General features: G+C 51.7%; 1 protein-coding gene across 2 annotated transcripts in view; it reads left to right on the top strand.

Moving 5' to 3' along the window:
• DENND2A (DENN domain containing 2A) overlaps nucleotides 1–11427 on the top strand; it is a 62817-nt gene extending 51390 nt beyond the window's left edge. For both annotated transcript variants that reach the window (XM_072872049.1, XM_072872040.1), the window contains exons 15-20: nucleotides 5312–5489; nucleotides 6294–6335; nucleotides 7705–7822; nucleotides 8436–8675; nucleotides 9736–9822; nucleotides 10717–11427. In XM_072872049.1, coding sequence (XP_072728150.1) covers nucleotides 5312–5489; nucleotides 6294–6335; nucleotides 7705–7822; nucleotides 8436–8675; nucleotides 9736–9822; nucleotides 10717–10748 — 697 coding nt within the window. In that variant the 3' untranslated portion in view covers nucleotides 10749–11427. The remainder of the gene's footprint in view (nucleotides 1–5311; nucleotides 5490–6293; nucleotides 6336–7704; nucleotides 7823–8435; nucleotides 8676–9735; nucleotides 9823–10716) is intronic.
• Nucleotides 11428–12034: the final 607 nt, after the last annotated feature.

Here is a 12034-nt window from a genome sequence, read left to right as displayed (position 1 = left end):
AACTTACATGGTCTTAAAATCAAGGCACCCTTTTTCCAGATCTCCTCAAAAGCCTGTTGTGGGTCTGACCAACTCGAGCAATTGCCTCTGTCCCTGCCAGAAACCACAGCTGTGTCAACAACACAAAGTGGTCATTGTTATCAAAGGCAGATCTGAAAGAATTAGAGTAGACACTTTAAATGTGGTCATCCCCAGTAAAAGGTAATTAATCATCAAAAAGAAGCCTTTTCCATGTGCTACAAAAACAAATCTGGGACTGTGAATACCAGCCTCCCAGATTTCTCCTTTTTGTATTGTGGTTAGGGAGAAGAAGAAACCCAAGGATGAATTTTGGATGTCAGATAGTAGCGTTGTTTCTTCAGAGCATCTTAATGCTCGCTTCTTCACCTGCACTAACCTGCCACGTCAGTGGGAGGCAGTGACGATCCCCACAGCTGGTGGAACTTGGCATTGTCCTGGCGGGATTTGCAGCAACACTGTGCAAAGTCACGGGGCAAAGTTTGGAAGCTCCTGCGCCTGTTAAATGTTGTAAACCAGCTCTGTGATCCATCATAAGTAAATCCACATGTGACAGAGTGTCAGAAATCCAAAGGCGTTTGTAAAATTAATCCTATTGTAGCAGAGCTAATAAAAAAGAAAAGAAAAAAACACGTAATCAAGCCATCTTAAATTGCCAAATGCCAGCATATTTTCAGCAGTTTGGTTACTTCAGGGAACAACAGACTTCCTAGAATTAAACTCCAAAAGGCTGATTGATTCAATAGTGTTTTTCAGAAATCATTAAGTATCCTAAACCCAAAGAGGGATTCAGCTTGGGGGGCTTTTTAGCATAGGTGCTTGCCTTTGGAGCAGAAAGCTGGAAACCCTGTAGTCAGTCTGAAGTTTGGGAGGAAAGCAACCAAACTGAGCAGCCAGTATCCTTCCTTAGAAGCTGTTGCAAGTTGTCAGGGTATCTTTTTCGAGCAAGTCAAGCTAGTCTTGGAGCAAGTTTTCCCAGGAGAGGGAGAAGAGTTTGTATGTAGTTGCAGCTGTTGTGTTCAGATTCTGTATTGGCTGCCTCTGTGCAAGGTGGCTACCAAGAAGCAGCAGGTTCACAGGGTGCTGTGTGGTAGATTTTTGCATAGGATGCTGTGTGGTGGGAAGGCCTGCTGTTCGAGCAAAAAAATGTCACAAATTGCTGCAGTATCGTTGTTCTGACCAAGGGAGTGCTCAGCCAGAGAGATCTTTGTGTCAGTCTATATCCAAATCAGCCCTTTAGGGAGGGATCTGACACGGTTCTTTGTGTACATCAATACTTTTTAGCCTCTATATTAGCGATATCTCAGTGTCTCCTGCAAGCTCCCATGCAAGTGACATCAGACATGCAGCTCAGCCATGTTCCTTACAGGAGGCTGAATGAACCCATTAAAATATGCTCAGGATCTTGAAAACGTACTTTAAAGACCTGCAGTATTTTAAGGATTAGCTGTTGAAACCAAAAGCCTTAAAAAGTGGTGTCTATGTCCCATGTGAACAACTGGCATTGAACTTCTGTGGCCTGAGGGTAGTGCATGGCACTCCCCAGAGCACACTGCAATCACATTGGGTAGATCTTTTCATTCCTGGTGGCATCTGGAGTGCACCAAGCAAAACACAGCACCCTGGGTCAGTCTTATTCCAATGGCAGCAGTCGTCATCATGGTTACAGCACATACGTCCTGGGATATCAGGATTTCAGTAGGGACGCTAGCTGTAGCTACCCAAAGGCATTGGCTGCCTGTTTGGTATAAGAGCCCTCAAAGGGCTGACCAACACTCAAATAGTTAGTGCTTTGAGAGTGCATTAAACTGTTCTGGTTGTTTTGTGCACATCAACTGTGGTTGATTACGTGCACATCTCACGGAGAGAGGCATCCAGCTTGAGCAGCGCCCAGAACTTCAGTGGCCATATTCACCTTCTACCCAGAGAGGTACCTGCTGTATTACAACTGTGATGTAGTTCAGGCAGTCGCCTCCATCGCTGCTGGCTGAAGAGTACACGGTCACACAGATGGCATAAAAGGAATTTATCATACTGGATTCTTTTGCAAGGCTCAGTAGCCGCGGTGTGAATCAGCAGTCCCTTAGTGCTTGGTGCAGTGCCATATGCAAGAGAAGGAGGGAGCTCAGGCTTGAGTCATTCCAAAGAAACAAGGTTCTGCTGGGCTCCTGGCAAGCTGCAGCTCCCTGCGACTATCTGCAGAGCAAGTCTGACTGAATCACATGCGGAAGAGATGCTTCAATGTTCCCTCCTCTGTGTCCATCTCTGAACTGCTCTGTCTTCAGAGGAGGCTCACAGACCTCAACCCTATCAGTATTGTTCCCTGAAAATGTCTTCCACAGTGAGAAATGTTTCAGAGCAGAGATCACTAGGATCTATCCTGGAGGTGATGAGGTATTCACAGATGGAAAGATGGAAGGGGAAGCTTTCTTTTTCACTTCCCACTGTGTGGTGCATACAATTTCAGACTTACACAACTCTGTGACTTCTACTTACTGAACCTCAGCCATCTTTCCTCCCACTTAATCTCTTGCGTACCATGTGTACTCGCTGGGACTTGAGAGCAGGGTTGAGGGAAGAACAAGCCACCATAAATATAGTAGGAGACAGCATGCCGTAATATCTCACCATGCCATAAATAACCTTGTACTTCAGCTGCTCACTGTTCCTCTGTGGAGCTACCTGGAATCGCAGAGATCCTTTCCCTTGGTTTTCAAGTGCTGTCTATAAAGGCAGTTCCCACCTTTAGGCAGGAAAGTTTGGATGTGCCTTCAAGACTGAGGATTTGTAACAAAGGTGAAAATTCTAACACTTCCACCTCCAACCTCTCTTCAAAGAAGAGGAAGTCCAGTGGTGGTGGTCTAAGAGCAATGCCACAGTGCTGCGCACAGGTGATGAAAGGGAGTTCTTTCAGCTTTCACCATTATGTTGTTGTTATTACTGGTGCTATTACCAGTCAGAAATTGAGGAGTGGAAAATATGCTCTGCAGTAATGGAGGGGAAGAGAAGCTCCTCCTTTTGCTTCTGCTAACATGGCCCGAAATGTATGGGTGTACAAGTAACACCACCTTGAAAGAGACAGTTTTTAAAGGATGTCATTAACTTGGAGTGCACTTCTAAGATGGCACATTCACTTTTGCAGTTCCTTTCAAGATTAGCTTGTATGAAAGATACAAGAAAAATAATCTACTCTGATACTGTTCCCACATTTTTTCTGGGTGGGGTTTTTTTTTAGGTAAATGTTCCTGTTTCTTACTAGCTCTGTGTTTTCTCATTATTTTCACTTTGTTTCTCTCAGATTCATTATCTACCTTGCATGTGTGGTAGACACAGCAAGATATGGGCTTGCTGATGATGGCAGGCACAGCTTGAGAGCAGCAACAGAGGGGCAGCCAGCAGGAATGTATGCAGAGAAGGGAGGGGGATACTCTTAAGACCTTCCTAAACAAGGATGTGGAACTGAGGGTTTTTCCCATCTAAAGGCTTAAAGCTACCAGAATGTGACACAGCCTTTGAAGTGTCCTCCTCTGTTTTTATAGAACATCCCCTTAAGAAAAGACAAGCCTCTGGCAGTGCAGGGAGAGGAAACTGTCCCCATCTTGTGAAGAGACTTTCTCAGCGCACGCGTCCCAGGTGTCCCTCCCAAGCGCCCATTCCCTACCTGTTGCAGCCCTAGATAAAAGTCTCACATTAAGCAGATTCCAGCCTCTCCCCTGGGATTTGCTTAACTCCAAAAAGCATAATGTGTTTAACAATGCTTACTGCCTGATTACTTCATATGGTCACACTGATGTCCCAGCAACCATAATCGTGTTCTGCTAAACTGAACTTATCTGATGAATGCCAGTCAGCTGTAGCCCAGCTCAGCGTGTGTTGGTGTTACAGCACAGGGATTCAAATCCACCAGACTTAGCTGGAGCAGGGGGCAGGGAGGGAAAGCAGGCTTCGCTTTTCAGAGTGAGCTCGAGTCCACACCCATCAAACCCCTTCCCTCTCAAGTCAGCAATAAACTGCCAGATCCGGGTTGCTGAGTGTAAATTCCCCCGTGGAGTTTACAGGAGCCAGCTGCGCGCCCTTCCTTGGCGACGTGAATCCTCCCAGCTGCACCAGCCTCCCTCCCCTCCTCCAGCCTTTCGAGATCTGGATGCTAGTAAAACAAAATGATGTTATATATGGGGTTTATAGTGGCGAGCCTTCCCCCTCCCTTGACGCATACAAATGCTTCCAGACCCAGAATGGATGAGTAAGTGGTGCCCTGCAGTGAGCTCTGCCGTGTCTGACTGCAGACCTTGCCTGCCTCCTGCCAGAGAGCTGATGGGGTTTCTGGACGGACCCTCTTGGAAGTTGTCAGCAAAGGCATTTACAGCCAAGCCGCTGGTGGCATTTGAAGGGGGAAGAAGGAAAGCTGCAGTCCTGTGAGCCAGGGGCAGCATCCCACAGAGGCTGGCCGTGTGCTCCCCTCCTGGGATTTCACTCTCCTGTGGTTTTGAGTAGCCTCAGCAGGCTCCACAGGCTGTGGGGTGCCCAGTTAGCCTCAGCTGGAGACTGCTGCCTTCCTCCTCCGGCATGGCTGCTGGGAGCTATCGGTATGATTGGGACTGATAGAAAAGCATACCACTGGCATGTGATTACTCCTGCTAAGGGCTGCCCAAAGGCAAAGCATGTATCCTGCACAGGTAGCAAGCCAAGGGGCAGGGGTGGACAGACCATGGCAGGAACAACCTGCAGGAACACCTGGGGACCTTGTGGCTGCAGGTTGCGCCCAGGGCTTTGCCAGGGAGTCCAAGCAGGCCATCCAGCTGTGCTGACAAAGAGTATGGCCAGCAGGTAAGTGGGCCACAGTGCAGCCCAACAGATAGTTGCTGTAGTGGTGGAGCCATCTTCTATGTCCCATGGCTGCGTGCTGTCTGTGCTGGACAGTATAGTCCCTGTGCATTCAGACCCGTGGCTTTCCCATGAAAGAGAATAAACTCATTTCTCTAATAAGAGGCAGTGACATGCAAGACCCCATGTCTGTGTGGTATTTTCCATCAGAGCACTGGAGGAGCAGATGCTGCATTAAGTGGAGCCCGTCTCTTGTCACATGCACATGGGTCAGGATTGTCTTTCGAAACATGGGCTCCTGTTATGGGTCACTGCTCCTGAAGCTGAAAAATGGGGTCAGAAATTTGGGAAAGCCCCTAGTAATTACAGAGATCAGTTAGGGAACAGTTGAAAGAGCCCTGATTTCTAGGAAGCACCACTCATCTCCTGACTGACCGGCCATTGCCTTTGGTTGTGTTTCATCTTCCAGCACTCTCTCCAAGTGTTGCCACGCCACGGTGGCCCTCCTGTACCCCTTCACCTGGCAGCACACCTACATCCCTGTGCTGCCGCCTTCCATGATCGACATCGTGTGCTCACCCACCCCCTTCCTCATCGGCCTGCTCTCCAGCTCCCTGCCCCGCCTGAAGGAGCTCCCGGTGGAGGAGGTGAGCCATGCACCCGCACCGCAGCCTTGCTCTCGGTTGCTTCCGTGGGCTGAGTTGTCTTCTGTCCCAGAAAGGCTGCTCTTGAGAGTCTGCCTTGGCAGCTGGCGGCGTGAAGGAGCTGAGGTCTCGTCCTCTGGCTCCTGCAAGCGTGGGGTGAGGGAGGAGGCGGACATCCCCCAGGGAGGCAGAGGGCTGTGCTCTGCCTTGTCTTGGGAAGGCAGGGGGCTGGGATCTCCTGCTGTGGGGCTGCTGTGGGTAGGAGATGATTTTTTAAAGTTACTGTTGGTTTCTGGATGGTGTTGTCTAGGGGCTAAGCGCAAACTCTGCCAGGCTTGAAGTATGATTGCTATAAATTGACCAGGATAGCTGCCCCTCTAATTAACACAGGTGCCTAATGAAATGAGTAAACAATTAGGAAGACCAATTCATGGTGCGCAAGGGTGAATGCAGCAAGGCTGAACGTGGTCGGAGAGGCATTTCTATCCCTGCGCACCCAGGGCATGGCGGTGCAGCACGCGGGGAGAAAAGCTCTGACCCCCACGTGGTGGTGAGGAGCGGTGGGCTGGGCTTGGAGCACAGCCTCCTGCTGTCCAAGCTGTTCTGCGGTTTGCAGTGAAGTCGTTAGAAAGCCGCAACAAGGGCTCCGCTCTTGGCTCACGCTGGGTGCCTGCTCCAGCTGCGGTGGTGGGTAGGAGGAGCAGGGGCAGGGCTGAAGCATTTCCTCCAGAACAGTTACAGATTAAGATAAACTCTGATGATGGAAATAATGACTTCCCCTTTTTATTCTTGCTCTCTCATTCTTAGGTCCTCGTTGTTGACCTTGTAAATAACCGGTTTCTGAGACAGGTGAGCAGAGCTATTTCATATCCTTCATCTTCTGTCCCCTTCTTCCACCACACCTTACCTCCATCTGTGTTTGCTGACCTGCCTGGCTGGCTGGATCACTTACTCCCCATGCAAACTGAGGCAGGATTTCTGGTTGGCAGTGTTATAAGGGTTGCTGTGTACGTATGTAATATGAGAGTCCCAAACCACAGCTGTTGAGGACTGAATTGTTGCGCATTATCTCTCTCTCTGTTTTTTTTTTTAAAGAGGTGAAACGGTGGCACTTGAGCACTGCAGGTCCTTAAGTGGCATCCTGTAAGGCTGAGGGCAGAGCTGGAAAGCCTCAGCTTAGCACTGCCGGCTGGGGAGCAGCGCGGGTTCTTCCAGCCTGTGTCTGTCAGTCCCGCTCCTGTCGCATACCCAGCCCTGAGCAGGCAAGGGAGCCTTGATGATTTCTTCAAATCCCTTCCTGCCCAAGGAGCTTGTGATTCCTTGTTCCTTGCAGTGGATGGGTCACAAGTAGGAAGCTGGTAAATGGGAGCCTAGCAGTTGCTCTGCAGACGAGATTGCCTGCTGATTTTTACTTCCCTTTCTCGTGGAGAGGAGGAGTGGGATATTGAAGGGAAGAGGATAGATGAGCGAATGTGCTCCTGGCCCAGGAAGCTAATTTTGCCCCCAAGCTCTTTGGCAGATCGCTGAGCAGTGCTGGCTGCGGTCTCTGCCATGCCTCCGGTCCCACGGGTGGGACGGGACAAGTGCACCTCCTGCTGCAGGAAGTAGCGTGTGGGTGAAGGCCACTCCTTCGGTGCAGTTCTCACTTGCCAGCTGCCTTAGCTGCAGGGAAATGCTTTACCTTGCACCTCTCTTTTGGAGGTTTAAGCTAAATCACGCTGTCTCAGCCAGGGCTGGTAGGAGCTCACACACAGTCACCGGCAGTTCCCTGGTCTACGGGAACTCGTTACGCCTCTGTAACACGATCAGTGCTTGAGCAGAGCTGAGCAGGGGGGTTGTGCTCACCTGGCTGCACGCCAGCATTGTTCAGATATGTCCTCTTTGTGATGGTGCGAGTACTCACAGGCAGACGGTGGGGCCACAGGTGAGCACTGCCTGGTAGCCTATTGGATTGGACACCTGAAATTCTTCGAGAATAGGAGAATATTTGGGACAAGACACCCCCTTTCTCTTTTCTCTCGTGCTTCTTGATAGTCCTGCACTGGGAGGTGCTGGGAACGTTCCAAGCATATTACGCCTTCTCCCTCTTCCTCTCCTCAGGGTTCATTTTTAGTGCTCCCCCTGCCGTGCTGGGGATGGGATAGGAGCTGGAGAGGAGAAGGGCAGAGGCTGGCCGTGTCCCGGCCCCAGGCCCTGAGGAGGTGGCTCTGTTTTGCAGATGGAAGATGAGGACTCCATCCTGCCCCGCAAGCTGCAGGCGGCCCTAGAGCACATTTTGGAGCAGAGGAATGAGCTGGCGAGCGACAAGGAGGAGGGCCCTGTCAATGGCAAGCAGGGTAAAGCACGGTGCCTTTCAGCTTAAAACTATGTCTCTTCCTGCCTCTTTTTCTCCTGTTGCTTCTTAGGGGAGAACTAGGCTTGTATTGAATTTAACACCACAGAAACTGGACGTAGGTGAGGTTGAAGCTGTGTTAAACTTCCCACTGCACCAGGGACAACTCTCTTTGTGTGAAGAGAAACAGTACTTACCCCTTCCTGGCTCTGTCGGTCCTTCCCTTACAGCTCCAGGGAATACCTGTATTCCTTTCAGGGGGGGTCCCACAGGCTTCTCTCTGCTGCTGACCATGAGAGTGATGCAGGCTCCTTCGAGGGACAGTCCATCCGCAGAGCTGCAGGCTCGGACGCGGCCATGTGGCTCACAGGCAACTGGACTGAGACAGCTCTTTAGAGGGTAGTATAGGCATCTCCTGGTTGCAGGGGAGCCACGACAAAGCTTGCTGGCTTTCAAAGTAGTAGCAGCCTAGTATTCTTCTATGGCAAGCACTTCCTAAGGTGCTGTCTCTCTTGAGCAGCTTTTTCTGCTCAGGCTAGATCTTAAAAAGCCAGGGAGTTTGTGCCCGGGGCTTTTCCTAGCATGTCCTCACTGCTCCCTCTTTCTTTTCTCCTTAGAGACTAGCCCTTTGAATGAGGTGGTGTCCGAGGCCTTTGTCCGTTTCTTTGTGGAGATTGTGGGCCACTACTCCCTCTTCCTGACCCCCACCGAGCGAGAGGAGCGGACCCTGCAGCGTGAGGCTTTCCGCAAGTCCGTCTCTTCCAAGAGCCTCCGACGCTTCCTGGAGGTCTTCATGGAGACGCAGATGTTCGGGGGCTTCATTCAGGAGCGGGAGCTGCGGAAGCAGGGGGTCAGAGGTGAGGGGCTCTGCCTGAGCTCTGCAGTCATGGAAACCCCGCTGTTGCTCCCACGAGAGCTGGGAGGTGCTCACCAGCTGCCAGCTCCATCCCCAGCACAGTGGCTGGAGGCTGCAGTGTCTGTGCAGGGATGCCAGGAGGGAGGTGCTAGGGCAGCGCTAGCGCAGGCTGACAGTTTGTTCTGACACCCCTGTGCAGCCTTCAAGAAGTCACTAGGAGATTTTTTGTCTCTTGTTTCCTTATCTTCCCAAAGGGGTGCATTGCCTCACAGGAGCGTGGTGAGACATAGTGTTCGCACAGTGCATGGGAACCGGCTGCTGGAGAACAGGGACTTTTTGTGCATGATCTGATAGTTTCTCGTTGAGGTTGGGGTTACAGGCACGCTTCACCACCGCAGTCAGGGACATAAGCAGTACCCTCCATGTGTGTGCCTCTTCCATTCCACGTTGAATTCCCATCAGGACCATCACAGAAGGGGTACACTACTGGAACGACCCCTTCCCAAATCTAGAGGCTGGACTGGTTATGGCTTCTTTTGGCTAATAGAAAATATGGATGCTCATGTCCTTCCCAGAGCTTCTCCTGTTTTTTCACTCCTGTTACCCCACAGTCCCAAAGGCTCTACGGGCAGCTGAAGTTTCTCATCCCTGCTGCTGCTCGGTGCTGGTTTAGCAGTTTCCTCCCAAGCACTAATGAGCAGTGGACGCTTGACTAGGTAGCTGAGTAAAAGAGGTTTTGCAGCGTGGTAAATCCCGTGTGACAATTCCCCAGATGATCTCACTTTCTGGACTTAGCCATGTTCGTAGCAGAATGAACGGAGGTTTTGTCTCTCCCTGTGCGAGGTACAAAAGCTCAGTCAGCCTTGCAGTGGGGAGGGAGGAGGCGGACCAAAGCTCCTGTCCCATATCTAGGCTCAGCTGGTGGAGGAGGTGGGGTGAGTTGTTCCCTCTTGTGTGCAACAGTTTATTGGTAAGCCAGGACAGTATGCTTTCAGATGGGCGTTCTTACTTTTATTTATAGGGAAGCAAATTAGTAGTTGTTGACTTCTTTCTTTCTGCAGGTCTGTTTGAGGTACGGGCTCAGGAGTACCTGGAAACACTTCCCAGTGGGGAGCAGAGTGGAGTCAATAGGTTCCTGAAAGGCCTAGGTAAGGAACCAGCAAACCGCTTGGCTTCTCAGGAGGCTTGGGCTTCTTGTTGCCTGCAGGTTTGGCAGCAGAGAAGCTGCTGAAGGGTGGCAGGACTCTGCTAGTGGCTGCATGTGCTCTGAACCTTGAGTGATCAGTGCCTGGCCATGTATCCCTGCTCTGGCACGCTGTTGGCTCTGCCCTCTGGTCTGCCACTTGTCTGAAGGCTGGTGGAGAACCAAACTTTGGGCAGTGAGCTACATCTGTGTCTTCCAAAGGGTCTGAGGAGGCAATGGAGCAACCAGTGACTTGGGGGTGGTGGATGCAGTTCCTGATGGGGGGAGTGACACAGTCTCCATGGCCTTTAGGTTTGCCCTGAGGGATCAGCGGTGGGAATTGCCCAGGAGTATCCTAAGGTTGAATCCATTTTCCAGTAAGAGGAGCTAGACAAGAGCTCCAGACTGAGGTTAGAAGTCCTTGATAAGTCACCATGACTAAGAGAGTTTGATCTTCTGTTCAGATCACATCCCTGGCTCTCTTGTCTTTTCTTGGCCATTTAAGAGCAGCAGCGTCTGTGGGGCTGGTGTGCCCTGCCTCTTACCCACACACGCTCTGGCCAGGTGAGCTTAGTAATACGTTCACCTTCCAGGACTGCAAATGGGCTCTGGAATGTGTGCCTGGGGACTTGCAGGGTCCCAGTCTGCAGCGCTGCTCCCAGGGGGGTGGGCAGAGCTATGGCCTGCTCTGTAGGCACCTGCTTGAGCTTTGCAGGGCAGGTGGCTGTGGATAAGGACCCAGGGCTAGCAGCAGGGGCAATTCTCTGCATAGACTTGCTTGGCTGGTGGTGGTGGGGAGAGCGACACTTGTTTTCCCTGTCACTGTGGGGACTCCATTTTCCTTTCTCTGTCTCTCCAGGTAGCAAAATGAAATTTCTCCACAAAAAGTAAGAGCGAAGCACATCCTCGTTCCCCAGAAGAGAATGGCTTTACCATTTAACAGCAATAAATCAGACCATTATCAACCATTCCCATTCAGCCTGCTCCCAGGAGCCAACAGCCTTGGGCGAGCTGACCACGGCCGGGACGCACTCGCACAGACGCGTGCTGCCGCAGGAAGATTTGATGGCTGCAGGGCTGCCGGGACAGGTTTCTGGATATTTACAGTACCATGCACTGGACCAAGCACTCTCCGAACTCTGCACTAGCACGTTGCAGGCATCCCAGCAGATTGGATCTCTTAGCTAGTCAATTCTTTGTTTTGTTGTATTTTTCTATTTATATTGGGGTTAGAACAATTATTAACCGATGACTCTTGCCCTGCCTCCTCTCTCCGCCTGGTGCTGCAGGAAGCCAAAGCGGGACTCCCACAGCACTGAGCAGGCAAAGCTCAGGCGTGGAGGAGGGTAGGAACAGAGATGTATGGAAATAGGTCTCTGCAAAGCAAGGATGCCGAGGGCTGCAGGGATGATGTGGACTGACCAGGAGGAGCTTCCAAGCAAGGAGAGGGGTGAGGGGGAACCACTAAACCTACTGAGGACTTGATGGGCCAGCCAGCTCCCCAGGTGGCTGTGCCAGGGGGTCCTGGCACGAGGTGAGGCCTTTCCTTACGCAGTGTAATTAAAAGCGAGTGGTGTAAAAGGCGTGTGGACCCTTGGTGTTTTGGGGAGGGGGACGAGCTGTGTCTGCTCACCGGCCCGCCTGGTGCCGCGCGTGAGCCAGAGAGGACATCTAGCAGCTGAGCCCTCGGCTTGGCCAAGCCCTCGGCTTCCCTGTGAGCCTCGCAGCCTGGGTGGCCTCGTTCCCTTGCCTGGCTGCTTGCAGGGGGAGCCCAAAGTGGAGCTCACCTGCAGGGTCTCACCTGGGAGACCCGCTTCCCGAAGATCAGACAGGCTCTCCTCTCCCGTCTTAGGTATTGCTGCTGGGGAGCGCGGTAGGAAGCAGGCAAGGGGAGCGTGCCTGCTGCTGCCTCCCGAGCTCCTGGTTGGGGAGGAGGTAGGACCTGCCGTTGCCCCCCTCCTGCTCATTTCTCCTCTGTTTTGGTGGGGAGGTGTCAGGGGAGGCACATGGAGGTTGGGGGGGGGCAGTGAGGGCTCTTTTCCAGCTGGTGCAAAAGCTGTTTCCCTTGCACTGCTTGTGAGGGCAGAGTCAAGAGCAGCTGGAGCATCCCTGGGAGAGGATGCTCCCTCTGCCCTTTGGAGAGGAAGCTCTTCTATGGGTAGCCTTTCTATGGCCTG

The sequence above is a fragment of the Ciconia boyciana genome, chromosome 1 (assembly GCF_034638445.1).
Source record: "Ciconia boyciana chromosome 1, ASM3463844v1, whole genome shotgun sequence".
Taxonomy (NCBI): Eukaryota; Metazoa; Chordata; class Aves; order Ciconiiformes; family Ciconiidae; genus Ciconia; species Ciconia boyciana.
This window is presented reverse-complemented; position numbering and strand designations above follow the sequence as displayed.